Below are 27,658 nucleotides of genomic sequence, written 5' to 3'. Positions count from 1 at the left end.
TTTAGTAAAACAAAATAACGAGGTTTATTCTTGCAAATAAAGACACACCCAAGTCAAAGATAGGAAGGCATTAACCAACATTGCAGCAATATGACTGGTCTATATGATCTTTTAAAAATAACTAGAGGATTTTTCTTCTTACTGAAACGAAGTCTGAACATTCAAAATAATGACATCTTATTAACAAACAGCGCTGGATGGGCATAAATAGATACTCCCACTGCAACAACCCCCAACAGTCTGGCAAATAAACATTTAAAAAGGGCATTAACAGAATAATAGCTGTCACAGACCTATTAACAATTTTGAAGGGGAAAAAATGTTGGCATTGAACCAACTGCTTTCATTTTAATGTGCCATTCTAAGAAGTTGATGGAGCAGCAAGAGAAGGAATTAACATTTTAATTTAAGCAAGAATGTTGTTTAATGGAACACAAAAGTTCTTTTATGGGCACAAATCTCCCAAAATTCAGGCAAACATTTCTGAAGATCTAACTTACGCTGTTTATGAAACCAAATGCCTAGATCACTCGATGACTCTTTGGTAATCACTACAGTTTAATCCCTTTGGCCTGTATTTCTGGGAGAGGTTCCCATAATCTACATTCCTCTATATTTTTGATCTTTGGATCTTCTTGGGGTGTGAAGCTGATGTTGGAATGTTGATCCAAGGATGAGCTACCATATGAAACTCACACAATCTGTTGGACATTTATTGCGAGGGTTTTAGTACGGCCAAACATTCATCTAGTCCAATACACTAAACCTTGGCAACTTTTAACACCTGGGGAATTCTGGGAGTTGAAATCCACAGGTCTTAAAAGTTGTCAAAATTGAAAACCCCTCTACTAAATCATTCCTTTTGATCTGGGTGGAAAAGTAGATTTGAACCTACTACACACATCATGGGGGGAAAAACAGATTTATTTTTTTTAAAAAAAAATACAGATTATATTTTGGTATGGAAGAACCAAGCTGCCATCAAGGAAGTTTGCTGGGGAAGGAGGCTAAGTAACATATATGCCTCAAACCAGGCATCTACTGTTTATCTATTATTAATAAAAATGTGACATTTCTCTTTGCTGGTAAAAGAAAAAGGAAGTACAGGCGCATCTGCAACTCCATTCAAGCTGTTTGTGCCTGTGAAGATGGAATATAAATTCCGATGTAGATTCTAATTTTTTAAAAAAACAGCGTCTACTTTTGCCTCAATATATACTGCAGAACAATTTACAGAAAAACGATTTCAACCATGTAAAATCTAAATCTTAGAATTCAAAATCCATGGACCATCATCATGGATTAAACCTCGACTTGTTTTGCAATTCAGACAAAATTATTGTACCCGTTTGTACACATACTCCTAATAAAAGTGACCCAAAGCTGTCATTTTAACCTTTAAAATCCTATCATGGAAGACATTTTTGTCAATATATACGTGCCTTGTGCACCTTCGAAATTGCATAGAAAACCAACATGCCTTAAACTTGTGTCTTGCTGAAATTTACAAACTATTTCAACCACTTCCATATAAATACATGAAGCTTTGTGCCTACGACTTACAAACTATCATTATATTTATATTCTACAAAGATACTCTCAGAATTTAAAAACATAACAAAACACATTGTTAACCTTTGTTTTCAGTAAGTTTGACCTGGTCAGTGTACAGATTTCAATGAAGCTGTTTCCAAAAGGAGACCACATTGGCCTGGTCTGACATCTCAAGTTGTCTGTCCAACTTCTTCTCCTGAGGAAAGGTCTCTTGGAGCAAAACGGGGTGATCTCAAATTATCACCTCCGACTCAAACTTTATGATCCTGTATGAAAATGACTTTTATGCAGGACTGAAAACATACATAAAATTCCTATTTGGTTGAAACAATTTCATGTGGTGAAACTGATACGGGCAGCAGCTTTTCCCAAACAGTGGTCCCACGTAGGCCCACACCTGTGGCAATTTTATTTCTAAATATTTTGGGGAAGAAAGGCAGCAGTCTCTGGGAAGTGAAGACTTTGTGCTCTCTTCTTAACACAAACAATTGTCTGTGCTTAAGGTGTTGCTGGTTTCTCTGGACGCAATCCAGGAAAATGGAAGAAAAATCAGGTCTATTCAGGCAGGCATACAAGGTATCTTCCATAACTTGCCATATATGAATGGGCCTTCACAACCTCAACATCACTTGTAACGATTGATATTATTATTGTCCCAAACCTTGAGAAGGGCAGCAATTTAATACTTTCTCAGAAAGCACTATGAAACAATGTTTATTCAGAGTTCGTCTATTGCCCACAATGGAATCTTTTAAAAATAAAAACTATATGAGATTAGGTCTACTCAAATCATCAGATAGGGCAAAATATTTTAAGACACTGCTGAAACCTAACAGTAATGAATTTAATTCAGCATTAATGTAATGCTTTTTTAAAAAAAGAAGAAATGCCACTGAGGTGTTTCAAGAAAAAAAGGATGTTCAACGCTGTTTTGCAAATAATGTTTGGCACATTATTTATGCGACGCTGTTCCATACAATAGGATGCTTCATAAAATAAGCTTAGTCACAGTCTAGTCTTTGGTGTAAAATACGGATTCTTGAGGTTGTGAACACATGAATTATTGGCTGTTGGAAAGAGCTTATTTTTAAGAGAACGAAGACTGAAAGAAACCCTGCACCTAATTATTAAGTTCACTTGCTCCCGTTTAGACATGTCAACAGTGAAATGTTCGTAATAGTTATGAAAGTTGAAATTCAGAACCAATTCTAAGGACTGTTTTACTCTCAAGTTACACTCTCTTCTGTAATGCTTGAGCACTTCAATGTTCTTTGCAGCAACAATTTAATTTGTCCAATTCTGCAAACTTGGATATCTGAAAGAGCACTTGAGGTGCTATACCAATGGAAGACGTGGCCTCTTCAATTTTCCAGGCTGTCAGAAATCCAATTTCTTCAGCTGTTCATACATCACAAAGAACTAGTGCTTGTCATTAAGGAAAAAAAAAGGAAGGGTTGAATCTCATTGCTAAATTTAAAAAAGGGCCTGTAATTGCATTTAGTTGCTATCCCTCCAGTTTTTCCAGCGAATCTGCTCACTCTTTTTGCAGGCTTCTCAACCAGGTAGTTTTGTTGAGCCTATTTAGATAAAGTTTTGTTTTCTTTTTATGAAAGTAACTGCATTTTACAGTTCCCCTCCTTCCTGTTTTTAAAACAAATTTGTTCAGTTGTCTTACAGTATCTCAGATAAGTATGGTAGCTTTGTTGAACTTCCTTTTTATACCACTAATTGCAATATATAACTTTTTTAAAAAAAATCCCACCCAGGCTTTTATGACTGGAGATTAAGAGAATACTAAAGTATTTGCTTGCTATGATATGTATATGCAAAAATTTTGATTCTAGATCTTCGGTCCCCGTTTTAAAAGCCTCTAATTTATTCCCTACCGGTGGTAACATTTTGGACTTTATCATTACTGTCTTGCTATTATATCTATTCAGTAAGCTTTATCGGCTGCTATTATTCCATGTGATATTTTAATATGGTTTTAAAGGGTTTAACTCTTTAACTATTTGATTTAACTCTCGTGACATCACCTAAGGTGATCAAGAATAGAATAGATAGAGAAAAAGCAAAATGAAGAACTCAAATACGTCCACAGAGATTCTTAAGTTCTTGTCACAAGATGGAAAAATGTGTGTCAGTCACAAGATCTGGAAATGTGTCGTTTTCAATGTCAGTTATTCATTCCAGTTAATTCAGAATAAGGAAGTCAGGGCAATCTGTCTTAAAAAGTATAAACTACATCACACTCCTTACAAGGAATATTTTCTTGCAGGACAAATGGCAAGTGTAACAAAGTATTTTTAATCTCTCTACCAAACAACAGAAACAGTACAATTTAGCAAGAAAAAAAAAAACTTTGTAAATTAAAAATTGTATACACTTGCTATTATGGCCTCGTTGTTACCAGGGAAGAAACTGAATGAATTTTGAGTAAATGAAAATCCAGAAAGCAATTGGTCCCATAGGGTCCAAATATGCATCAGTTGACTCAAGGACAGTAGCTATTTCAAATTGTAATAAAATCGATAACTGCCAGAAAGATTTTAAGACGAAGAAAGCAAAGGAGGTATTATGTTTGCTTGGGATTAGTGGATATTCACTTCCTTTTTGTTTTAGAGAATTTCATATTTTATGTAAACTTCTGAAAATACAGAGCCAGGCCAATCACCAGGAGACTGGGAGTTCTAGTCCTGCCTTTGCTATGAATGCCGGCTGGGTGACTTTGGACCTGTTACATTCTCTCAGCCCAACCCACCTCACAGGGTTGTTGTTGTGGGAAAAAGAGAAGGAGGAAGGTGTGTCGGGCATGTTCACTGCCTTGAGTTATTTGCAAAAACAATAAAAGGCGGGATGTGAATAAAAAAAATAAATCAAATAAAATGCATGGAAAAAGGATACAATTATATTCCAAGGCCCAAGCCTTAACCAGTTTGGCCAGAATCCTTTGTACAATGCAAAAAAACCTTCGCTCTTCCAGGTCTATGAAAAATAAGAAGAAAAATCTCTGAATATTCCGCAATCCACATTCAACAGAGGAGACGTTTCCCTTATCTTCAAGCAGAAGCGTATCCTATCCCATAACACAGAGGAAGGATGAATGAGGCCTGGGTGGTGGACCTTGTCACGATTGGTCCTTTCAAAGGCATCTCACCGGAGTGTCCACAAACCAGCTCCATCAAAGCTGTTCTTAAAGGTCTCCTGTTGAAACATTCTCCAAGAATTAACTCCTGGGAAAGAACTAGGCTGGAATCTAGGATTATGTGCAGATTTAAGCTCTTAATGCATGAGACAGCAACCTCTTCTCCACGGAGTTAGAATAGAATAGAATAACAGAATTGGAAGGGACCTTGGAGGTCTTCTAGTCCAACCCCCTGCCTAGGCAGGAAATCCTACACCACTTCAGACAGATGGTTATCCAACATCTTTTCAAAAACTTCCAGTGTTGGAGCATCCACAACTTCTGGAGGCAACTTGTTCCACTGATTAATTGTTCCCACTGTCAGGAAATTCCTCCTTAGTTCTAGGTTGCTTCTCACCTTGATTAGTCTCCACCCATTGCTTCTTGTCCTACTTCAGGTGCTTTGGAGAATAGCTTGACTCCCTCTTCTTTGGGGCAGCCCTTCAAATATTGGAAAACTGCTATCCTGTCTCCCCTGGTCCTTCTTTTCATTAAACTAGACCTACCCAATTCCTGCAAGCCTTCTTTGTATGTTTTGGCCTCCAGTCCCTTAATCATCTTGGTTACTCTTCTAGAGCAAGGGCCTTCAAACTTGGCAAGTTTAAGTCCTGTGGACTTCAACTCCCAGAATCCCTGAACTAACATGACTAGAGGAGGAATTCTGGGAGTTGAAGTCCGCAAGTTTTAAAGCTGTCAAGTTTGAAGATCCCAGATATAGACAGACAAGTACCAGCAACTTGGTTGTCACAAAGAAGTGACATCTAAGTATTCAAAGACCACTGTTTACATACAGGCAGTCCTTAACCTATTACAGTGGTCTTCAAACTTGACGGATATAAATATAGACCAAGAGTCTTCAAACTTGGCCACTTTAAGACTTGCGGACTTCAACTCCTAGAATTCCTGCGCTAACATGACTGGAGAAGGAATTCTGGGAGTTGAAGTCCACAAGTCTTAAAGCTGCCAAGTTTGAGGGGCCCAGTTCTAGAGTCTCAACATCTTTTTGACATCGTGGTGACCACAACTGAAGTTTTATCCTTAGGAGTTGAAATCAATGTCTGAAGAGGTTTCTTCCAATAAAGCGCTGGAATTTGATTCAAAATAAAAGCAGGAATCTTCCCCTTCCCTGATATCAGGGGCCTCCAACCTGGGTAACTTTAAGATTGGGAGTTGAAGTCCACAAGTCTTTAAAGTTGCAGAGGTTGGAGACCCCTGCCTTATATGCACCGAGAATGGAGGGAAAGAGAGTCAGTTTATAGTAACTAACAAACAGATGTTTTGGACCACGTCTTTCCATCACCCCCTTGCCTTTTGGAGACTCATGATGGTTGAACCAAACCATGATTCCAGACCCAACCCGACATAGCCTCCCTTCCTCTGCAATTCCGGGCCCAGCAAATTGTGTTCAGGAAAACGTCTTTTTATCGAAAGATCCTTCTCGACCCTGAAGGAAATCGACTGACCTGAAGCAAACAGTCCAGAGTCCCCTTGTAGCCATGCTGGGGCCCAGTGCGTGAGCTTCTCTGGTTCATCATCCGTGTCCTCACCACATCAATGGGGTTGGAGGCCAAGGCTCCCGCCAAGCCGCAGGTGAAACTTGCTCTGAGGAGAGAGAAAGAGAGAGAGAGAGAGAGAGGGAGAGAGGAAATTCAGAGGGTCATCCGAACGACTTTCTTGGAGAAAACCACAAAGGTAAGTGTGACATGGTCGGGTTTCTTCCAAAGGACGCCATAGGACAGCGTTTTCCAAACTGGATGAAGGAGGAGAAGAGAAGGAAGGAGGAGCAGGAGGAAGAAAAAGAAAGGAGAAAGAGGGGAATGGGGACAGGGAGGGGAAAGGGGGAAGGGAAAGAGTAAGAAGAGGGTCAGGCAGGGTTGGGGAGAAGGAGAAGGAGAAGGCAAGAAAATGGAGGAGAAGAGGAGGAGGGTAGGGGAAGGGAGGAAAGAAGAGAAAGAGAGAGGGAGAGAGAGAGAGAGGAAGGGAAGAAGAATAGGATAGAGTAGAATTGTGTGATTAGACACATAAGGAATTTTCTGCAGTGCATAAACACTCAGTGTTCATACAATAATAGTGATAGATCATTATCAATCAAGAAAAAGAAGAGGAGGAGGAGGAGGAGAAGGAGGAGGAGGAGGAGGAGAAGGAGGCGGCAGCTTAGTTGTTTTCTTGTAGATGTTTCATTACCCAACTAGAGAACATCATCAGTGCAGGAAGGAAATGGAGTTTAGGAGGAGGAGGAAGGAGGAAGAAGAGAGGAAGAGGAAGGAGGAAGAAGAAGAGGAGGAAGTGGAGGAACAAGAAGAAGGAGAAGAAGGGGGAGGAGGAGGAGGAAGTGGAGGAGGAAGAGGAAGGAGGAAGAAGAGGAGGAGGAGGAAGTGGAGGAACAAGAAGAAGAAGGGGGAGGAGGAAGAGGAAGTGGAGGAGGAAGAGGAAGGAGGAAGAAGAAGAGGAGGAGGAAGTGGAGGAACAAGAAGAAGGAGAAGAAGGGGGAGGAGGAGGAGGAAGTGGAGGAGGAAGAGGAAGGAGGAAGAAGAAGAGGAAGAAGAAGTGGAGGAACAAGAAGAAGGAGAAGAAGGGGGAGGAGGAAGTGGAGGAGGAAGAGGAAGGAGGAGAAGAAGAAGAAGGTCCATCCCAACGTGGTCAGCTGAGGAATTCTGGGAGTTGAACTCTACACATCAAATGTGACTGAACATCTGGTGACAACTCCCCGCAGATCGATTGAATCTGGAACATTAGAAGATCTGCTTCTTTCTGGACTTACAGGAAGTGAGTGTACACGGTGTCTCCCATGAACCCGCTGAGGATGATGTGCTTCTTGGTGAGGTCATAGATGGGCAGCTCCACACCAACCACCACCGCGGCTCTCTGGGCAGTGAGAGAGACTCCCTGCGAAAAGAAAGAAGAGACAACCATTAAGTGGCCAAATAAAGCGACGTCTCCTTTAAGAAATAATTCAGAGTTTTGTGGGATTAACTTCTTACTGAGGCATTCCTTCTCTGAGATAATCCTTACAGGAACTCTGAAGGAAGTTCCTTTTATAAGTCAGTCTTGAAAGAATCTGAATTGTTTTTATTCCACACACCCCCAGAAAATCCAAAGCAGAAAATTGTCAATTATGATGATGTCAAATACCTGACATTCCCCATCCATCAGTTTTCCTGTGAATAATTAGGATTGTCCCACCCAGTTTTCCCATGAATAATTCTCAGAGATATAAAGGGATTTTTTTTTTAAAAAAAATGTTATATTATTACTAGTTTTAATAATTGGTTAAAGGGAATAAAATGGGCAAAATATGTTACAGTGCAAAGAGGGTGGCAAGTTTGACTTGATAATGAAAGGGGGATAAATCCTGGATGGTATAAATTAAGATGAATTTTTGAAAACGATGAATGGAATAACATAATGTGGTAAAACCTGCCAATAGGACGAATACAAAGAAAATGTGCGCAATGAATAGACGATTAAGAATATAGATAATATTATAAAGTAATGCGTGAGAATATAAAAAGGAAAATGAAATAGGTAATATGATCGGAAATTGGATAATAAAACTAAATATGTAACCAGGGTCATGTTTGTATTAGAATGTAAAAAAAAAAAAAAAAAAAACTGGAATCACATTGTTTACTCAAAGGGACGTTTAAAAAATAAAAATTAAAAAAAAATTGCTGCAAAATAAATAAATAATAATTCTCAGAGGAAAGCTGCAAGAGTTTCTCCCAAATATTTCAGAGTCAGAGGCAGGTGCTAAATGAGGAATCGAGAGGGGTTGCGCTGCCCCATCTTACAGATTTGGGGGAGTTTTCTACCATCCATAGGGCCTACTTTGGGCTTTCTCTGGGTGAGAACAAACATAATTCAGAATTCTTTGATGATGAGCAGCTCGGTTTTGGTAAATCCCAGGCTGCGTTGTGGTTAGCGGGAAGTGTGGTGCACTGGTTAGAATGTGGTACTGCAGACTAATTCTGCCCGCTGCCAGGAGTTTGAATCTGACCGGCTCAAGGTGGACTTCCGTCCTTTCGAGGTGGGTAAAATGAGGACCCAGATGGTTGGGGGAAAGAGGCTGACCCTGTAAACTGCTTAGAGAAGGCTGGAAAGCACCGTGAAGCGGTATATAAGTCTAAATGCTATTGCTATTCTCTCCCTCCTTCCCTTCCTCTCTCCTTCCTTTGTGCCCTTTTCTTTCTACCTTTCTTTTCTTGCTTTCCCTCTACTCTCTCCTTCCTTCCCCTCTTTTTCTCCATTTTTCTCTTTCTCCTGCTCCCTCCATCTCTCTTTTCCCTTCTCTTTTTCTCTCCCTCCTTTCCTTTCCTTCCTTCCTCCCTCTTTCCTTCCTTCCTTCCTCTTGTAAGAGCCGTGATGGCACAGTGGTTGGGATAAACGCTAGTGCATGCTACTTCTGCTGATTGCCAGCCGCCAGCAGTTCAAATCTCACTGTCTCAAGGTTGACTCAGCCTTCCATCTTTCCGAGGTGGGTAAAATGAGGCCCTGGATTGTTGGGAGCAACGTGCGGACTCTGTAAACCCCTTAGAGAGCGCTGTAAAGCACCGTGAAGTGGTATATAAGTCTTAAGTGCTATTGCTATTGCTAACTCTGCCCACTGCCAGGAGTTCAATCCCGACAGGCTCAAGGTAGCCTTCCATCCTTCCGAGGTTGGGAAAACGAGGAGCCAGCTTGTCGAGGCCAGTGTGCTGACGCTGTAAACCCCTGAGAGAAGACTGTAAAAGCACTACAAAGCCGTTTATCAGTTTAAGCGCTATTGCAAAGTGCTATTTCGCAGCATTAGAAACTTTCCGTGCGAGATATTCCCATAAATCCACAAATCACGGAACCATTTTTCTACCTATCTATCAAGGCAATCGATACAATTATGATCAATTTCATCTTTAAATCCCCAAACCCAGGGTTGCCCAATTGGGGTGGGGGTGGGGGGAACCACCCACAATCCAGAAGGAGTTGCTTTCGCCCTGTGAACTTTCTCAAACTTGGCACGTCTCTGGTATGTACTGCATAACTTGCCTTCCACAGGCCTCGGGTGCCTTCGTTCTGATAAATATTCATGAAATTCCCAAACATGCCGCCTTCGATGAGACTTCCTTGAGCTTGCATCCTGATCTAGGATTTATCGGGGACGGGAAAGAAGACCAAAAAAAAAAAAAAATCAGAAAAAGTGTCATATTTTGATCGTCCTCCAGTTCTTCCATGATGAAATGAGAAGGCATCTTTGCATATCTTGGAGCCGTCAATCAAACCAGCTCGCTGGCATCCATCTGGCTTACCTGTAACTCTAAACGAGGGGTGGGCAGATTAATTTCAAAGGGGGCCTTTGAGTGGTCATTTTACGTCTCCTACCCTTTGGTGGAGGAAGTGGGGAGAGAGAGAGAGAGAGAGAGAGAGAAATACACCCAGGAAGAGAAATCAGAAAAGAAACCAACAGAAAATAATGGAATGTACAGAAATGAGTAGATTGATATTAGCAATTAGAGAGCAGGAAGAAAAAGAATATTATAAAATATGGGATTTATTTTATCAATGGTTAGAAAAATGGTGAAACGAAATACATTGTAACATAAATACAAAACTAAACTAAATATAATACAATGAAATATGTTATAGTTGTATATTATGGAAGGAATTATAATATGAATTAGGACTTGTAAAAGTTGAGATTTGCTCGAAAAGGATGATGTGAACTTGCAGTTAAAGTCTAACGATGTTTAAATAATAATATAATACGATATGAATAGTTGATCTATATAATATGAATTTTAATTTAGCTTAAGAGCGAAAGACTGTTGATACTGTGCACAAGAGATATGCACCAACTGACACACCGTACAATTGAAAGAAGGTTTTATTTGTTGTTTTACGTTTGTGTTTGTTTATGTTTGTTGTTAAAACTAAAAATATTCCCCCCCAAAAGAGAACACGATATTGGTAGTGGTTTGGTCTCCAAGCTCGTTCCAAAAACCCGAGCTGCAAGTATTTTCTATTATTTCAAGAAGAGGATATCTCTGCCCACTTTTGGCTATGGCTCAACTTACTCCTTATGTCAGTCCTGTTTAAAATGTGAACATGTGAGGTTGCAGTTCTTGGCAGAAGAAAAGTCGTCTCTTCTATATCGTATGTTTTACACCCAAATAACTGTTCTCGTTGGCTTGGAAAAGGAAAACACAACACAAAGAGGTTGCTGACTATTGAAAGGATCCCAAAGGGGAAAAAAAACGAACGAAATATGAAAGGGAAAATCCATCGCCAACATGTAAAATGCTTAAAAATGAGCATACATGGGAAGCCAGCTGGGTCTAGCGGTTAAAACAATGGGGTTGAAACCAGGAAACGGGGAGTGCACTAGACATGGAAGCCAACGGGGTGATTGGGGGCCAATCATCAGGAGACGGTGAGTTCTAGTACTGGGTTGGCTACAAAAGCCATCTGGGTGACTTTAGCCAGTCTCACTTGTTAGGAATATAAGTTACCTAACAGGTATTTGGGTTGAAAATATACAAACCAGGATAAACATTTTAATACTGCCTCTTTGAGGGAATGCTAAAAGAGTAATTAGGTGTGGTTTCTCAAACGGCCATAAGATGGAGCCAGAAACCTGGGTTGTTTAGTCTTAGTCTCAGAAGAGAGTGTGTCTGAGTGAGTATCTCTGTTTCCTTCTGTTGGAAAGTATTGCCGTTCCTCCATTTTTCCTAATTGACTGATATTCACGGATTTAATGTAAGTCTGATACTGAACTGTTTTTGACACTGGACTTTCTAACTGGATTATCCCTGGACTGAAAACTGACTGATTTTACCTGTGAATGACTTTTGGACTGCTTATCTTGAACTTTGCTTAAACCTTTCTGGAAGTAAAAACCTACATTTACTGTACAGTGTATCTGTGTGCTGTGTGTGTATTATTCAAACACTCCTCTCAAATACGCCTCCCTGTATGCGCTCATTCTCCTAACGGGGAATTACCTCAACATCACTCTCTCAACCCAATTCACCTCACAGGGTTGTTGTCCTGTGAAAAATAGAAGGGAGAAGGAGTATTAAATACTGTATGTTTGCTGCCTTGAGTTGTTAACAAAAAACAAGAAAGATGGGAAAGAGAGGGGGAGAAGAAGGGAGGGAGTAAAGAAGGAAGGAAGGAAGGAAGGAAGGAAGGAAGGAAGGAAGGAAGGAAGGAAGGAAGGAAGATCCTACACTAAGGGGAAAAATATTTCTTCCAGAACTGGTACAAGCCTGATTGAAAAACAGAAAAAAGCTTCATAAATAAGACAAACTCTCCCCCTCTCCCTCTTTAAGAGAAAGAGAGAATATATCTATTTATCTATCTACGTAATCTATCTACATACCAACCTATCTACTCTATCTATCTATCTATCTATCTATCTATCTATCTATCTATCTATCTATCTATCTTCTATCTAACTATGTATCTATCTTCTATCTATCTGTCTCCTAGCCATCTATCTATCTTTTATCACCTGCCTATCTATATCATCTATTATCATCAATCTATCTATCTATCTATCTATCTATCTATCTATCTATCTATCTATCTATCTATCACCTGCCTATCTATATCATCTAATTATCATCTATCTATCTATCTATCTATCTATCTATCTATCTATCTATCTATCTATCTATCTATCTTCTATTTATCTATCTATCTTCTATCTATCTTTCCCTCACCCCCAACACCTTTCTCTATTTCTCTACTCCTCTTCCTTCTAGACGGCTAGAAAAAAACTTCTCTTAAAAGTCTGGCCAAAGCCCTGCAAAAGTAACCCAAGGAAGCGTGGAATTGGGCCGAGAGTTATTTCTCCCAATTCCTCCAGAATAAATAACTCCAAATCCAGCATGCTGGTGTGGAGCCCTTTAAGAAATGCCTCGACCTCCCAGCAGGCAAAGCTCGTATAATGGGAGAGCCAGAGGAAGGAGAACAATCTTAAATTAGATACTACTAACACGCTCAAGTATTTTTTACTCATGACCGGCTGGAGTACAGATAAAGTGGAGGGGGCAGTTTTCCCTCATGATGACCCCAACAGAGGGTTCCCTTCTGGATAATACGTACAGATACAGATTTAACAGATAATCAGAGCTGGAAGGGACCTTGTAGGTCATCTAGTCCAACCCCTTGCCCAAGCAGGAGACCCTACACCGAGGGTGTCAAACTCAAGGCCCGGGGGCCAGATCCGGCCCGCAGGGGGATTAGATCTGGCCCGCAGGGCCACCCTGGAAACGGCGAAAGACTGGCCTGCGGTGCCCCTGACAGCCAAAACAGAACTCGGGTGGGCTGCACACAGCCCGCTTGAGCTCTGTGGTCATTGGCAGAGCGTTACTTCCCGGAGGCCGTTGCAGCCGAAAATGGAGCTCAGGAGCCTGTTTGCTCTGGCCGAGGACTTGGGCCACCACAGGCACCCCTGATACGAGTGATGTTGAGCTGACCACAGCCACTCTGGCCCTCTGAGGTAAAATACAATCCTGATGCGGCCTTCAGTGGTATCAAGTTTGACACCCCTGCTATTATTTTACTATTTATTTGCTAAAGGGCTGGGCCTGGAAAAAACTGCCTTTGCGATTCTTAATCGTGTAAAAAAAAAAGAGAGAGAGAGATTTAAGTTAGCAAATGGTTGTTAAGTCCAGGCAGTCCTCGAGTTACAGCCACAATGGAGCCCCGCATTTCTGCTGCTAAGTGAGAGACCCTTGTTAAGTGACCTTTGTCCCATTTTATGATCTTTCCTGCCATTAGTTGTTAAGCAAATCCCTGCACCAGAACACGGTCGTTAAGTGAATCTGGCTTCCCCATTTGAGGTTGCTCATCAGAAAGTCGCAAAAGGGGACTCCCCCGGGGACACAACGACTGTTATAAATACGAGTCAATTTGCCGACTGTCCGAATTTGGATCAAGTGAACATGGCGATGCTGCGACAGTCATTAAGTGTGAAAAACGGGGCTAACTTTTTGCAGGGCCGTTGTAACTTCGGTCACTATACGAACTGTTGTAAGTCGAGGACCACCTGTGTATAGAAAGTCCCAGCCTCCTGCTCATTGCTTAAAAAGGACCAAGGTTGGTTTAATGGGGAGACAGAGAAAATTACAACCAGGTGGAATAATTAATATTGGGTGGGAATGAGATACAGGCAGTCTGAGATGACCCAAAGGGGCGTGGCACAAAGGCAACACAGTCAGATAAGCAAGAAGAGTCCCTTTATTATCTCCAACTTTGCCCCCAATGTCCAGGTTACCTTCGGGCTGGAGAAAAACTCTCCCAGGAACAGCCTTTGGCTGCAGGAAATTCAGTCCAAAACAGGGTCAACACAAACTGTAACTTAAAGTCCAAACAAACCAAGCTGAAGTAATTAGTTTGACGGGGCAGAAGCAAGAATTTCAGACTGGAAGGCACGTCAAAACTCACACAGTTGGGAAGACGCCAGGAACACAGATAAGCCACGACGATACCAAATAATTCACGATTTGCTCTCAACAGTTTGCTGCGTGCAGCTTCCCTTTTTAAACACTGTGTTTCCAGCTGTAGCTAATGAAGGGAATCAGGGCCCTTTCCTCTCCCATAGGACACGCAACTCACGTTGCTCCCTTCTCCGTTCCTCCCTGCATGTCCTAGGATGAAGAGGGGGTGGGCCTGGGTCTTCCTCTGAAGTCCCTCTCCCTTGTTCTGCCCAGCCGGCCTTTGCCCTTCCCACAGCCAACGGAGCCACCCTCCCAGTCCCTTTCAGCTGTCCGACTTCCTCCTCCGAGCCAGATTCCGACAGGGGCATGATACAATCCTTGACTTACAACTCTTGCTATAGTAACTGTTTGAAGTTGCGATGGCACCGAAAAAAAGTGACTTACAACCATTTCCCCACACATACAAGCCCACAATCACGTGGTCCAAATTCAGAGGCTTGGCAACTGGCACGTACTTATGACGGTTGCATTGTCCCGGGGTCATGTGATCCCTTTTTGTCACCTCCTGACAATGGGGGAGGGGGGAGGAAGCAGTTTCACTTAGCAACCATGAGACTAACTTGACGACTGCAGTGATTCCCTTAACAACGGCGGCAAGAAAGCCCGTCAATCTCAAATAACAGACTGGATTTTAATAGGAAGCGGACTTGGAGCAGGGATGAAATCTGGCCAGTGTTGTGGCCCGCCAGAGGCTGGTGGAGCCGGCGGGCCACAACAGCAGGTGTGGGGGGGACAACCTGGGCCGGGTCTGGAGGCTGAGGAAGGCCTGGAGGAGGGTTCTGCATCAGAGGCAGAGATGGGGTCTAGGGGAGGCTGGCCGTCCTCAGCGGCCTTGGGGCTCAGACAGCAGTGAGGTGGCGGAGCTTCTGGAACCGGTTCCCAGCCTGAGCATGTGCAGAGCTGTCCAAAGGAAGGAATAATTAAGAACTCGGGGTCGACGTGGGAGTAAGGCCACAGGTGAACGATGAATGGCCCCTCCCATCAGGATTAAAAGAGGAGCAAAAGAGGAGGGGGCTTTTGCAGGAAACCACTCGCTCATTCACTCGTTTGTTCGTTCCAGCCTCGGGGAGATTTGTCTGTATAACTGAGCCCTTCCCTGTCAGCACTGAGTGTGGAACTATTTACCGGGCAGCGTTTCAGGATTGATAAAGGTCTGAGCTCACTAGTCTACCTTTGCGGGACTGTTTGCCAAGCTGTTGCCTGGCTGTGAATGAACTACATTCACCTTAATGTAATAAAAGAGGTTTTTTCCGGGAGTCCGAATTGACTGAGTGCTGAACAGCCGCATCCATCAAGCCAACAGATGGTGGGAGGGTCTCCAGGCCCCTCCTCTTATTCCTTGGGCAAAAAAATCTGAGACATTTCTGGAAGCTCTCGACTCTCATTCCAGAGAGGTGACTCAGGGAGTTAGAAGGGCTAATAATATCAAAGTCCAGATGGTGATATTTAAAAACTGGCTTCGCTGCAGGTCCCTTGTAAGGTCCCGTGAAGACCTCTAACAAGGACTTAAAGCTCATTAGCTTTCGCTTTAAATTGGGCTTTAGAGACCGGCTGAAAATTTCTGTGGTGACGAAAACCGTAACAATCTATGTCACTTATTTACATCGATTTATACACATTATTTTTCTGTAACACAGCTAAGAAGCAAGGACTGACTTCCTATTCTTTTTATTCTTCTGGGTGACGTTATTTCAAAAGGAGAACCTCAAAAGTACAGACCGTCCTTAACTTATGACCGCACTTCGCGAAGCAAAATTTCTGTGGCTACACAAAACATTTATCGAGTGAGTTTTGCCCGATCGTACGGCTTTTCTTGGCACAGCTGTTAATCCCTGCAGTTATTATGCTAGTTGTAACGGTTGTTAAATGGATCTGGTTTCCTCACTGACTTTGATTGTCAGAAGGGGAATCACACAACCCTGGGACAACGCAACCCGTCGTAAATATGAGTCAGGGGCCAAACTGTCTGAATTTTGATCCTACAATTGCGGGGATGCTGCAAACAGTCGTAAGTGTGAAACATGTCACTTTTTCAGTGCTGTTGTAATTTTGAACGGCCACTAAATGAACCGTTGTTAAGTCAAGGACTGCCTGTAATCACCTTCTTTTAATGACCCCACAATCCCTTGCAGGGTGGAATCGGGGAAACTGAATGAATGGAGCTGAGTGTTTTACTGGCCAGATGCCCTTCCCGTCACCAGTGCAGAGTTTTGTTCAACCGATATATTCTCATTGTGCCCAGCGAGAGAAAAATATCTGCCGCTACTCACAGCCTCCTGATTGCGAGGTGAGACTTCTACCTCTAGGCCACCCCACCACTCAAGGGCTGCCTGTCATCTGACCTCCAAAATCGCCAGCATTGCCAACCCTCTTTGGTTTATTCCATCCAAAACAGTTTCGGTTTTGAGTTTTAAACACGCAAGTTTTTTTGGAGGAGGGGGGGCGTTCCTCGGAAGTTCACGGTCGACTAGCTGCATCCTACTTTGTCCGAAACACGGTTGGCCCTTGGATGCAAACCAGAATGAAACGGAAGCCGGAGAACTTACCTTCAGCACATCAGTGGGGTTAGCAATGGAAGAGGAAATGACTCCTGACAGAATCCCACACAAGACATTGACAGCCAGAGTTTCGTCTGTTATCAGAGGGGGAAAAAAATTCATTACACTCAAGGTTTATATTTGGGGGTCCGAACTAGTTTTAATTAGACCCTGAAGTTTTCTTGGCACAGGGTTGTTGTTGTTGTTTTTTGGAAGTGTCTTAATACCAGGGGAGTTTTTAAGGAGAAATTGTTTGAGATCTAGGGAAGCAGAAACTAGAACTAAGAAGAAATTTCCTGACAGGGAAAACAATGAATCAGTGGAACGGTTTGCATCCAGATGTTGTGAAAGCTCCAACGCTGGAAGTTTTTTTAGGAAGAGATTGGACAACCATTTGTTTGAAGTGGTGTAGGGTTTCCTGCCTAAGGAGGGGGCTGGACTAGAAAGCCTCCAAGGTCCCTTCCGATTCTGTTGTCCCAAAGGTGCTCTTTTTCAGGAGACAACTGGACTTCTTTGAAGATGCCTCGCTTCTCATCCAAGAAGCTTCTTCAGTTCTGACAGGATAATGGGGAATGGAAGGATTATCCTATCCATGATCCCGTCAGAGCTGAGGGAGCTTCTTCTTCCTGCAACCCAACAGGACAGACACAGACTCCAGGGAGTAATTAGGACTGCAGAAAAAAACAATGGCTACCAACCTGCCTTCCATGGAGGACCTGTATCCTGCACGACTCAAAAAGAGGGCTGTGGAAATATCTACACACCCCTCAGGTGCCGGACATAAACTGTTTCAACTCCTTCCCTCAAAACGATGCTATAGAGCCCTGCACACCAGAACAACTGGACACAAGGAGAGTTTTTCCCCAAAGCCATCACTCTGCTAAACAAATAATTCCCTCAACACTGTCCAACTATTTACAAAGTCTGCATTACTATTACTATTAATCTTCTCATCACTCCTTATCACCCATCCCCTCCCACTTGTGACTGTAGGACTGTCACTTTGTCACTTTATATTGACTGTCTGCTAGTATAATTTGATTGCTTATTGTATCCTATGACTATCATTAAGTGTTGGACCTGATGATTCTTGACTCTTGACGAATGTATCCTTTCTTTTATGCACACTGAGAGCATTTGCAGCAAGACAAATTCCTTGTGTGTCCAATCACACTTGGCCAATAAAAGGAATTCTATCTATCTATCTGGATGAGAAGCAAAATGTCTTCAAAAAAGAAAAAAACCAGAAAGTCCAGGTGCCTCCTGAAAAAAGCACCTTTGGGACTACCATTACTTGGATGACGGAGAATCTCTTACAGACTTCCGCCTGTTATTCTCTTAGCTGACCCCCTGCATTAAAACTCTTCTAGTTTCCTACATTCTCTGCTCCGACCTCTCTTTATCTTTGATCTAAGAAATGCAGCTTGGATCTGGGAGGTTGGGGGCAAATACCTGCTTACCTTCTGGCCGTTCGATAAATATCCTTTTCAAGCTCTGATAAGTGCCTATTTTTATGGTCCCGTAAGAGGCCTGGCGCAGCATAGCCGGTGCTATTCTGCAAGAGGAAAACACAGGCATTAATAAAATCAGCGGTCTGGCAAAAACTCCAGTCGCTTAGTTACAATCTTTGCAAGATACAAATGGAATGCACATTTGGTTCCAAACTGATGCATTGCTCTTTCAAATTCCCCCCGTCCCTTCTGTTCATGGCAACTCTAAAACAAAAACTATTTAACAACCTAGAGACACGCCTGCACATTTCAACAATGCACAAAACAGACAAGGTCTTACCCAGAGTATAAAGCTTTCAATCCTTCTTCCCTGAATATTTTCACTAACGCATGAAGCATTCCACGGTAGCGGATGTCTTTATGCTTGGCGTCGATTTTCTGCCCTTGGATCTGCAGCCGTGTTTTCGTCAGATCGATTGGGAAAGTACCTTCATGCCCAAGAGAAAATTGGTTAGTTTGTGAATTATAAATTTTATAGAATTGCATACGTTCCAGAATGAAGCAAACCTAATGTCAAACTCATAAAACAAGCCTGTTTTAGTAGTTGCCATAAAAAAAAAGGAGGGAAGGAAATCTGGAAGAGCAGTCTGAAAGCAAAAGTACATTGTGTGAAGACCCAAAGGGACCTGGCACAAAAGTAACAAAGTCACAAAAGTAGGTAAAGTCCCTTTAATGCCTCCAACTTGGCCCCCAGTGTCCAATTATTTTCAGCTGGAGAAAAAATTCTCCCAAGAACAGTCTTTAAAGGGAAGAAATTCAGTCTGAACCCAAAGTATAGATAAATTATAAATAACAACCAACACAAACCACGCTGCAGCAATTAACGGGATAGGGCAGGAAAAGGAATTGCAGGCTTCAAAGAATAACAAAACACACAGAGTTGGGAGGACGCAAAACCCCAGATAAGCCTCAACAAACAAAGATAATGCACGCTTTGCTTCCAGCAAGGTGCTGTGCACAAACGCCCTTTTAAAATCCTGTTTTTCCAGCTGCAGCTAATGAAGGGAATCAGGGCCTTTTCCTTTCCCGTAAGCCACACAACTCACATTGCTCCCTTCTCTGTTCCTCCCTGCATGCCCTAGGATGAAGAGGGGGTGGGTCTGGGTCTTTCTCCGAATGCCCAGCCGGACTGTGCCCTTCCCCAGTTTCCTCCACAGCCAACAGAGCCACACTCCCACTCCGTCAGCTGTTCGACCTCCCCCTCGGAATCAGATTCCAACAGGGGCATGACACATCCCAACTCTTTATCTTTAAAAGATTATAACTAAAATACCAGAGTTTTTGCCCGCGAATATATTTAATTGGAGAACGTGAATGATGACACCTCACCCGTGAAGGGGCTCAGTTGGAGAATCTGATTTATGACACACCAGGCGGGGAGAGGGAAAACAGGGTCACGGGGGATTGGAAATGATGTAGGCCAGAGTTGGCTTGCTGTCAGGATTCCAGAATCGCTCTAATTAAACCATGATTCTCGAGCCAAACTTCAAAAAACTTCAGAGGATTCATTAGAGGTGACATACTGGCACATTCCCTATATGTGGTAGCATAGGATGGTTTTGATCCATCAACCTCTGGGTTATGGCCCAACACACTTCCGCTGCGCCACTCTGCTCTGGTTTCCGACATAAATTGCACAGAATATACATGCGTGTTTGTGTGTGGTGTGTGCACGTGTGCACATGTGCCTGTTTAAATAACCTGCATACCCAGGATGGAGGGGGCCCTTAAATTTATAAACATAGCTAATTTCATTAAAAATAAAAATATGCTTTTATCAAACCCTTCAAACTATCTATAATTTATCAAATCATCTATTAAACCCTTCAAATTCTCTATAATTCAAATCCTCCATCAATTCGCTATTCCCCATTCCGTTGTCTGCTAGAATAACTGGATATTGTTGTTATTGTATATATGCCAGAGTTTTGTTCAAGGCACTATGAATATTTGAAGTGTGAAACACACACACATACAAAACTATTAACAATAACAAATAATGTTATTATTACAAATGATGTTGAAAGAAAAATAGGAGCCATAATTGCATTCCACAGGCTGGGAGCAAGCTTTAGTACATTCCTAGCAAGATATGATAATATTCTGACTGCTTTTGCAAACATCTAGTTACGCTGGAGACTTAGAAATTTTGTTTCTGTGCTAAAGTATTAATTTCCTGCCTTTGATATATGTAATAAAAAAAAACTGGATACTTCCTTACTTTTCTCCTTTCCCCATTTTATACTGTATCAAAATTCAATCACAATGTAGATCTACTTTGAAAGAAACTTAGTTTTAAGAAAGTTAAAATTCCCTTTTTCAGAAATATGTCTTCCTTTTAAAATTCCATTTTTAAAACTCAAAATTTATAGCTCAGCAGAACCAAATTCCTCGTGCTGAAAAGGAAAATTTATGAGTTGCATTTATGAGTTGCAATGTAATTGAGGTCCCTTAACTATGCTTTTAAAATAAGGTTTATCTCCATAACGATTAAGGCCACATTTCATTACCCAACTAAAAAAAATATTTCATTCATGGTTTGCAAGCAAATTACCAACTTCCAACTTCTTCAACCTTGAGATACAGCTATTGAATTATTTTGCTCATTCCAATATTTTTGCTTATGAAAACCTGACACCTTTTAATTACAGAAATAGGGATACAAGCACAATATAGGTCACTCTTGATGTATAACGGTTCGCTTAGTTTGAAGTTGCAACACCACTGAAAAGGACTTATGACTGTTTTTCACACTTATGACCACTGTAGTGTCTCCACGGTGATGTGATCAAAATTCAGGCGCTTGGCAACTGACTCGTACTTACGACAGTTGCAGTATTCTGGAGTCATTTTTGCAAACTCGGGAAACTAGAGCAACTTTGTTAACAACTGCCGTGGTTCGCTTAACAACTCTAGCAAAAAAAAAAAAGGTCAGATCATGAGGCAAAATTCACTTAACAAAGGTCTCATTTAGCCACAGAAATGTGTGGCTCAATTGTGGCCGTTAAGTCGAGGACTTTTAAAAAAGTGAACAGGTTGCAAAAGCATTAAATTAGATGTTGGCCCCTCTCTTGCAGGATCAACTTTAGTTACACACAGTTAAATAAGCAAGAAGAGTCTCTTTAATTATCTGCAACTTTGCCCCCAATGTCCAGGCTAACTTTGGCTGGAGAAAAACTCTCTCAGGAACAGCCTTTAAATAGAGAAAATCCAGTCCAAAACAAGGTTCACACAAATTGTAACTTAAACGCCAAACAAACCAAACTGAAGTAATTAGCTTGACAGGCCAGGAGTAGGACTTTCAGACTTCAAAACATGGCAAAACTCACACAGTTGGGAAGACACCAGGAACACAGATAAGCCTCGATGATACCAGATAATTCACAATTTGCGCCCAGTAAGTTGCTGTGTGCAAACTCCCTTTTTAAACACTGTGTTCCCAGCTTCAGCTAATGGAAGGAATCAGGGCCCTTTCCTCCCCCGTAAGCCATGCAACTCACGTTGCTCCCTTCTCCATTCCTCCCTGCATTCCCTAGGATGAAGAGAGGGGTGGGCCTGGGTCTTCCTCTGAACTCCTTCTCCCTTGTTCTCCTTCTTCCCTGCTCTGCCCCGCCGGACAGTGGCCCTTCCCCAGTTTCTTCCATAGTCAACGGAGCCACACTCCCATTCCCTGTCAGCTGCTTGGCCTCCCCCTCCGAGTCAGATTCCGACAGAGGCATGACACTGAGCTTGCAAGGACTTTAGTGCCAAGGCCCGTCGGCGTGCAAGGAGTCAGTTCCAAGTTCATTAAACACCTGCATTGGGCAGTTTTCTAAATTAGCAGTAATCTCTCATCTGATTATCTCACGAGTTCAAATACCTACCACATTCTGCAGTGATGGAAGCCAGGCCTCCGTAGACGAATGGCTTCCAGTTCAAAGCCGCCATGCTCCTGAGTGACTCCTCCCTCTGCAAGAGACAACAGAACAACAATGACATACGGTTCTTAAAAGCATCCTCCTGGTAGGGCAGGGATTGGTCCGTGTACAGCCCTCCAGACCCCCTGAACGTCCCCGAAGGATGTCCTTGACTTACAGTAGTTTGCTGAGTGACGTTTGAAGTTACAGCAGAATAGAATATAGAATAGAATTCTTTATTGGCCAAGTGTGATTGGATAGAGAATAGAATAGAAAGGAATGGAATATAGAATAGAATTCTTTATTGGCCAAGTGTGATTGGATAGAGAATAGAATAGAAAGGAATGGAATATAGAATATAGAACAGAATAGAATTCTTTATTGGCCAAGTGTATTGGATAGAGAATAGAAAGGAATAGAAAAACCTCATACATAACAGTCCTGGAAGGACTTCGAGTCCAAACTGGCAAACAAGAACATTTTCCTAAAATTTCCCCAAAACACGGATAAAATGGAGAAGACGAACCAGAAAAATAATCTTCCAATGCATTTTCTCTTTGATGCTAAAATTTTCTGCCAGGTAACTTTGTTTGAGCTTTTAAAAAAATGTGAACTTGAATATCAGATTCTATCTTTTTATCTCTCACACTCATGCAAATGCATGATTCCTGATATTCAGAACAATCAACCAGTGGAAGAGCTTGCCACCAGAAATTGTGGGTGCTCCATCACTGGAGGTTTTTGAAGAAGAGACTGGACGGCCATTTTGTCTGGAATCTTATAGGGTCTCCTGCCTGAGCAGGGAGGGTTGGACTAGAAGACCTCCAAGGTCCCTTCCAACTCTGTTATTAATACTGTACTCTGTTTTGTATTCTGTATTCTCTTTTTTTTTTAATTGCTTACTAAAAAACCAAAAAACTTGTCCCGGGAAACTTTTCCAGGATCACACTTCTCAGGACACCTCTCGACAACCAGCAGCCAACAATTTCAGCTTAGCTCATTTCAAAATCAGGATGTGAACTTTAGCCTGTCTCCTGATAGCTTTTGATCACGCAGTGCCCACCCGTCTCTCTCTCTCTCTCTCTCTCTCTCTCCCTCCTTCTCTCTCTCTTTCTCTCTCTCTCTCCTTCTCTCTCTCTCTTTCTCTCTCTCTCTCTTTCTCTCTTTCTCTTTCTCTCTCTCTCTGAATTTTCATGCTGACCCTCATCTATTGCAGCCGACCCTGTTCCTTAAAGGTCTTCTAGTCCAACCCAGAGTGAGAAACATAGAATGCTAAGGTTGGAAGGGACCTTAGAGGTCTTCTAGTCCAGCCCAGATGGCAAGAAACATAGAATAGCCCACCCTCCTTTCTCATGGCTGCAACTTTCTCTCCCCAGCCCCCCCCTCTCAAAACCCAAGTCAAGGAGAACCAATCCAGCCCTCGGGTGTCTGCACTGATCTTGGAATCACGTGCAGGTCTTTGCAACTAGGTTGTGTGGGTTTACACAACAGTGCAAACCAAACAAACCACATCCCGCCCCCCCTTTCTAGCCCTGTCTTGTTTTCAAATCAGCCACCCAAACTTCATTCCTGCCAATATCTTATCTTCTCGTTTGAAAGATAGGAAAGCTTTCCATGGGTCAAATTTCCATTTTTACATGAGATCAGCCTTGGCTCATGGTAACCGTGATCTTACAGCTTTCATTATAAAGGACAGTCCTTTATTTTAAAAAGAAAACTTAGGTTTCTTTTTCAAATCTTCGTTCTTGATTTGGGTCATTTAAATGGGACAGAACCAACAGTACCACTTAAGGCACAGGGGTTTTTTTTTTTTAACATTCCTGTGAAAAATATGGAAACAGAATTACCATTGTTTAAAATAAGTTTTTGGAGTTTAGATATTACAATATGCCCTTTTGTAAAGTTTTTTTTCCTCTTTAATTTTCTTTTTTTTAAAGGCAAAGTTATTATTACAAGCAATTAATTTTCTTTTAATTCTTGTGGAATCTCTTTTCACCTTTATCCTTTATTATGCCATATATAGTATGGTCATTGTACCTTTAAGAAAACATTATACAGTATGACACAATTGTACAATAAATTGTATATTAGGCAATATACAACATGGTTCTTGTACCTTTAGGAAAACACCCTATGGAACATAAAATGCCTCTAGCATTACATCTATTGTTCTTCCATTTATGCCTAATGTTCTTTTCCAGAATATTTTATGGACATGATGTCTATTTTTATCCAACTGTGCTGGTCATCTGACAAATGAGCTTAACCGTATCAGTAGTAGACTTAAAGGCATCAAACCTTAAACCCCCTTAGGGTCAAAGCTTGCTTTAGTTCTTTGGAGGCTTAGAGTGTCAAAAGAAACAAGCCAATTTGGTTCCTTTATTGGGTCAGAGTGCTGTGTGAACCTCCTTCTCTTATAAAAATAAAAAATAAACCGAATATTCTTGACATACTGCAAATACCTATTTGAGCACCAATAAAAAGCAAACCTTGTTCAATTAAACTGGGTTCCTGGGGGATACCCCAGCACCATCCAGTGGAGGGGTGTTTTTTTTAATTTATTTTTTAATTTTAATTATGAGAATACAACGCAATACATCCAACTTAACCTTGTTATACACATATACATTTGACTTCATTTATAATCTCCTTATTTAATATATTAATTTCTAATTAATCTAATCACAACTACTAATGTTTCGACCTTGTCTTCTGCTATATAACCATTGATAAAATTTATTCCATGTTTTATCATATTTAGACTCTCCTTTGTCTTTTATTTCTAAAGTTAACTTATCTGATTCTGCACATGCCATAATTTTTCTTATTATTTCTGTTTCTGGAGGTATGATTTCATTTTTTTTCCAGTATTGTGCATATATTATTCTAGCCACCATCAATACGTGTACTATTGAGATACATTATTTCCTTCTTAAATTTTTCTGATATTATCCCTAGGAGAAAAAAAATTGCAGTTCAAACGGACCGGAAACACAACTTACCACCCCAAGTGAGCCCAACATTTCAGTTGCTAAGTGAGTTGGCTGTGAAGTGAGTCCCTACCCCCACCCCAATTTTATGGCTTTTCTTACTACTGTGGTTGTATAATTTTTCTTCAAAGGTTCTTTATCTTTCGGTTGTTAGGTGAATTGCCTCCATTGCTGAGTGAGTCCCACAAACCCGGCTTTTCCCCGTGGAATCTTCTTGTCAAAAGGTCAAACCACAGGAGGCTGCAACCGTCGTAAGTACATGCCAGTTGCCAAGCCTTGGAATTTGGGTCGTGTGACCTGGGGAATCCATGCCACAAAGGGTCACCAAAAAACATGAAAAAAAAGGACTTAAAGGACTTAAAGAGATTAAGCAGATAATCAGAGTTGGAAGGGACTTTGTAGGTCATCTAGTCCAACCCCCGCCCAAGCAGGAGACCCTACACCATTTCTGACAGAGGGCAGTCCAAGCCTCCCACAACTTCTATTGTAACCTTGAAGGGTTGGAAGCCGAGAACTACCTTTCAAGGCCGGTTGTGCCCTTTCCTTTGGGACTCCCCCCGGGGCTTTCCTCGTGGTCTCCCATCTCGCGGCTCACCTTTTCCACCAGCCACTGCAACAACCAGGTGTAATTTAGCATCGGGGCCGCTGAAAGGGCCCCTCCGCCGCCTAGCAAAGCGGGAGGCGAGCCGGCTCTTCCTCCTCTCCCGCCAGGGTGTCCCGCCGAGGCAGCTCGGACAGCCGGAGGAGGAGGAGGAGGAGGAGGCGGGGAGCGCCCTCCGCCAGGCAGGTGGGGCCCGAGAGCCGGCCGGCCGGCCTGGTTTTGCAAGCGGGCGCCCGCGAGCTGGCTTGGCGAGAGCGGCGGCTGCTCCCTCCCCAGGCGGAGGCTTTGCAAAGGAGCCCCGGGATTGGGAAGGCTGGCCAGGCGCCCAGCCCGACCCACCCCCGGCCACACACCCCTCCACCCCGGCCTCACTTACCGGCCAGCCTCCCGCCGAAGCGCCCGCCGGACCCTGGGCAGGCAGCGGCCAGGAGGGGGAGGCGGGAAGCGAAGGAAGGGAAGGGAGGGACAGAAGGAAGGCAGGAGCTCACAGAAGCCGCCGCCGGCCTGGCCTCCCCCGCCGATCGCTGGGCGCTCCTCCCCGGGGGACCCGGCGAGGAAGAAAGAGAGAGAGAGAGAGAGGGAGAGAGACGCCCTGGCCCCCGGCGGAGGCATCTGGAGGGAAAGAGGGCGCGCGCGCGCGTGTGTGTGTGTGTGTGTGTGTGTGTGTGTGTGTGTGTGTGTGTGTGTAAGAAAGAGAGAGAGAGAAAAGAGACAGAAAGAGAAAGAAAAAGAAAGTGAAAAAGAGACAGAAAGAGAAAGAAAAAGACAGAGAAATAAATAGGGAAAGAGAAAGAGAAAGAAAGGAAAAGAGACAGAAAGAGAAAAAGAGAAAGTGAAAAAGAGAGAAAGAAAGAAAAAGAAACAGAAAGAGAAAAAGACAGAGAAAGAAAAAGGGAAAGAAAAAGAGAAAGGAAAAGAGAGAGAAAAAGAAAGTGAAAAAGAGAGAAAGAAAGAAAAAGAGAAATAAAAAGGGAAAGAGGAAGAGAAAGAAAAGAGACAGAAAGAGAAAAACAGAAAGAGAGAAAGGGAAAGGGAAAAAGAAAGAAAAAGAGACAGAAAAAAAAGAAAGAGACAGAAAGAAAAAGAGACAAAGAGAAAGGAGAAAGTTGGAAAAAGAGAAAAAGTCAGAGAAAGAGAAAGGAAAGAGAGAGAGAAAGACAGAGAAACAAAAAGAGACAAAGAAAAAAAAAGGAGAGAAAGAGAGAGTCAGAAGGAGGAAGAGAGACAGACAAAGAAAGAGAAAAAGAGAGGTGGGGGGAAGGAAAGAGACTGGGAATCTCCACCCAGTGGAGCCAAAGACGGCAAAGGAAGAGTAATAGGTAGCTCAGCTTCCTACTAACCAAAAGTGGCCCTTGTGATGAAGAAATGCATGGGCTGTAGAGAAGTGATTTGCCCTGTTTTCTTCCCAAATTCTCTCTCTCTCTCTCTCTCTCACACACACACACACACACACACACACACACAATATCTTGCACAGTCAGATTACTGATGCTTTTTAAGAAGAGACTGGACAGCCCTTTGTCCCCGGAATCATATAGGGTCTCCTGCCTTGAGCCAGGGGGGTTGGACTAGAAGACCTCCAAGGTCCCTCTTCCAACTCTATTATTCTGTTAATTTTTCTGTTAAAAGCAGAGGTTTCGGATGACATTATCCCATGTTTGGACATACTCAGGATGGTTTTATATGTCTAAAGTAAAGGAACTAAATGTCAAAAAACGGACACTCATTCTTTCTCAAGACTTTGCTGTTTGTTAGTCAATATTACTTCCAATACAGCTAAAATGTGTTTTGTTTTTGGAAGTAGCACAGTTTATTTTTCCAATGTTTTGCATACCTCCCAAAGTTTCTCCTGGCTAGCTGATCAGGACGATATTTTCGGAGAGCCCGTAAAAATCCAGCTTTTCCA

General features: G+C 42.3%; 1 protein-coding gene across 3 annotated transcripts; it reads right to left on the bottom strand.

Moving 5' to 3' along the window:
- On the bottom strand, nucleotides 1-26,420 carry SLC25A30 (solute carrier family 25 member 30). Of its 3 annotated transcripts, none has more exons than XM_087938096.1 (10): nucleotides 26,129-26,420; nucleotides 22,129-22,213; nucleotides 18,546-18,693; nucleotides 18,215-18,309; nucleotides 16,764-16,849; nucleotides 9,757-9,856; nucleotides 7,500-7,620; nucleotides 6,202-6,340; nucleotides 4,459-4,539; nucleotides 1-2,973 (listed from the first exon to the last, which is right to left on the bottom strand). In XM_087938096.1, exons 2-10 carry the CDS (start codon nucleotides 22,190-22,192, stop codon nucleotides 2,932-2,934), a joined length of 876 nt encoding a protein of 291 aa, XP_087794222.1. In that variant the 5' UTR covers nucleotides 22,193-22,213; nucleotides 26,129-26,420; the 3' UTR covers nucleotides 1-2,931. The 3 variants fall into 3 exon arrangements, with proteins under 3 accessions (XP_087794222.1, XP_087794220.1, XP_087794221.1); XM_087938094.1 differs by lacking the exon at nucleotides 26,129-26,420 and adding an exon at nucleotides 25,747-26,007; XM_087938095.1 differs by lacking the exon at nucleotides 26,129-26,420 and adding an exon at nucleotides 22,688-22,926.
- Nucleotides 26,421-27,658: the final 1,238 nt, after the last annotated feature.

This window comes from Pseudonaja textilis, chromosome 8 (assembly GCF_049901715.1).
Source record: "Pseudonaja textilis isolate UNSWEBS1 chromosome 8, rPseTex1.2, whole genome shotgun sequence".
NCBI lineage: Eukaryota > Metazoa > Chordata > Lepidosauria > Squamata > Elapidae > Pseudonaja > Pseudonaja textilis.
Note: the sequence above shows the minus strand (reverse complement) of the source record. Positions and strands in the feature narration are given on the sequence as shown.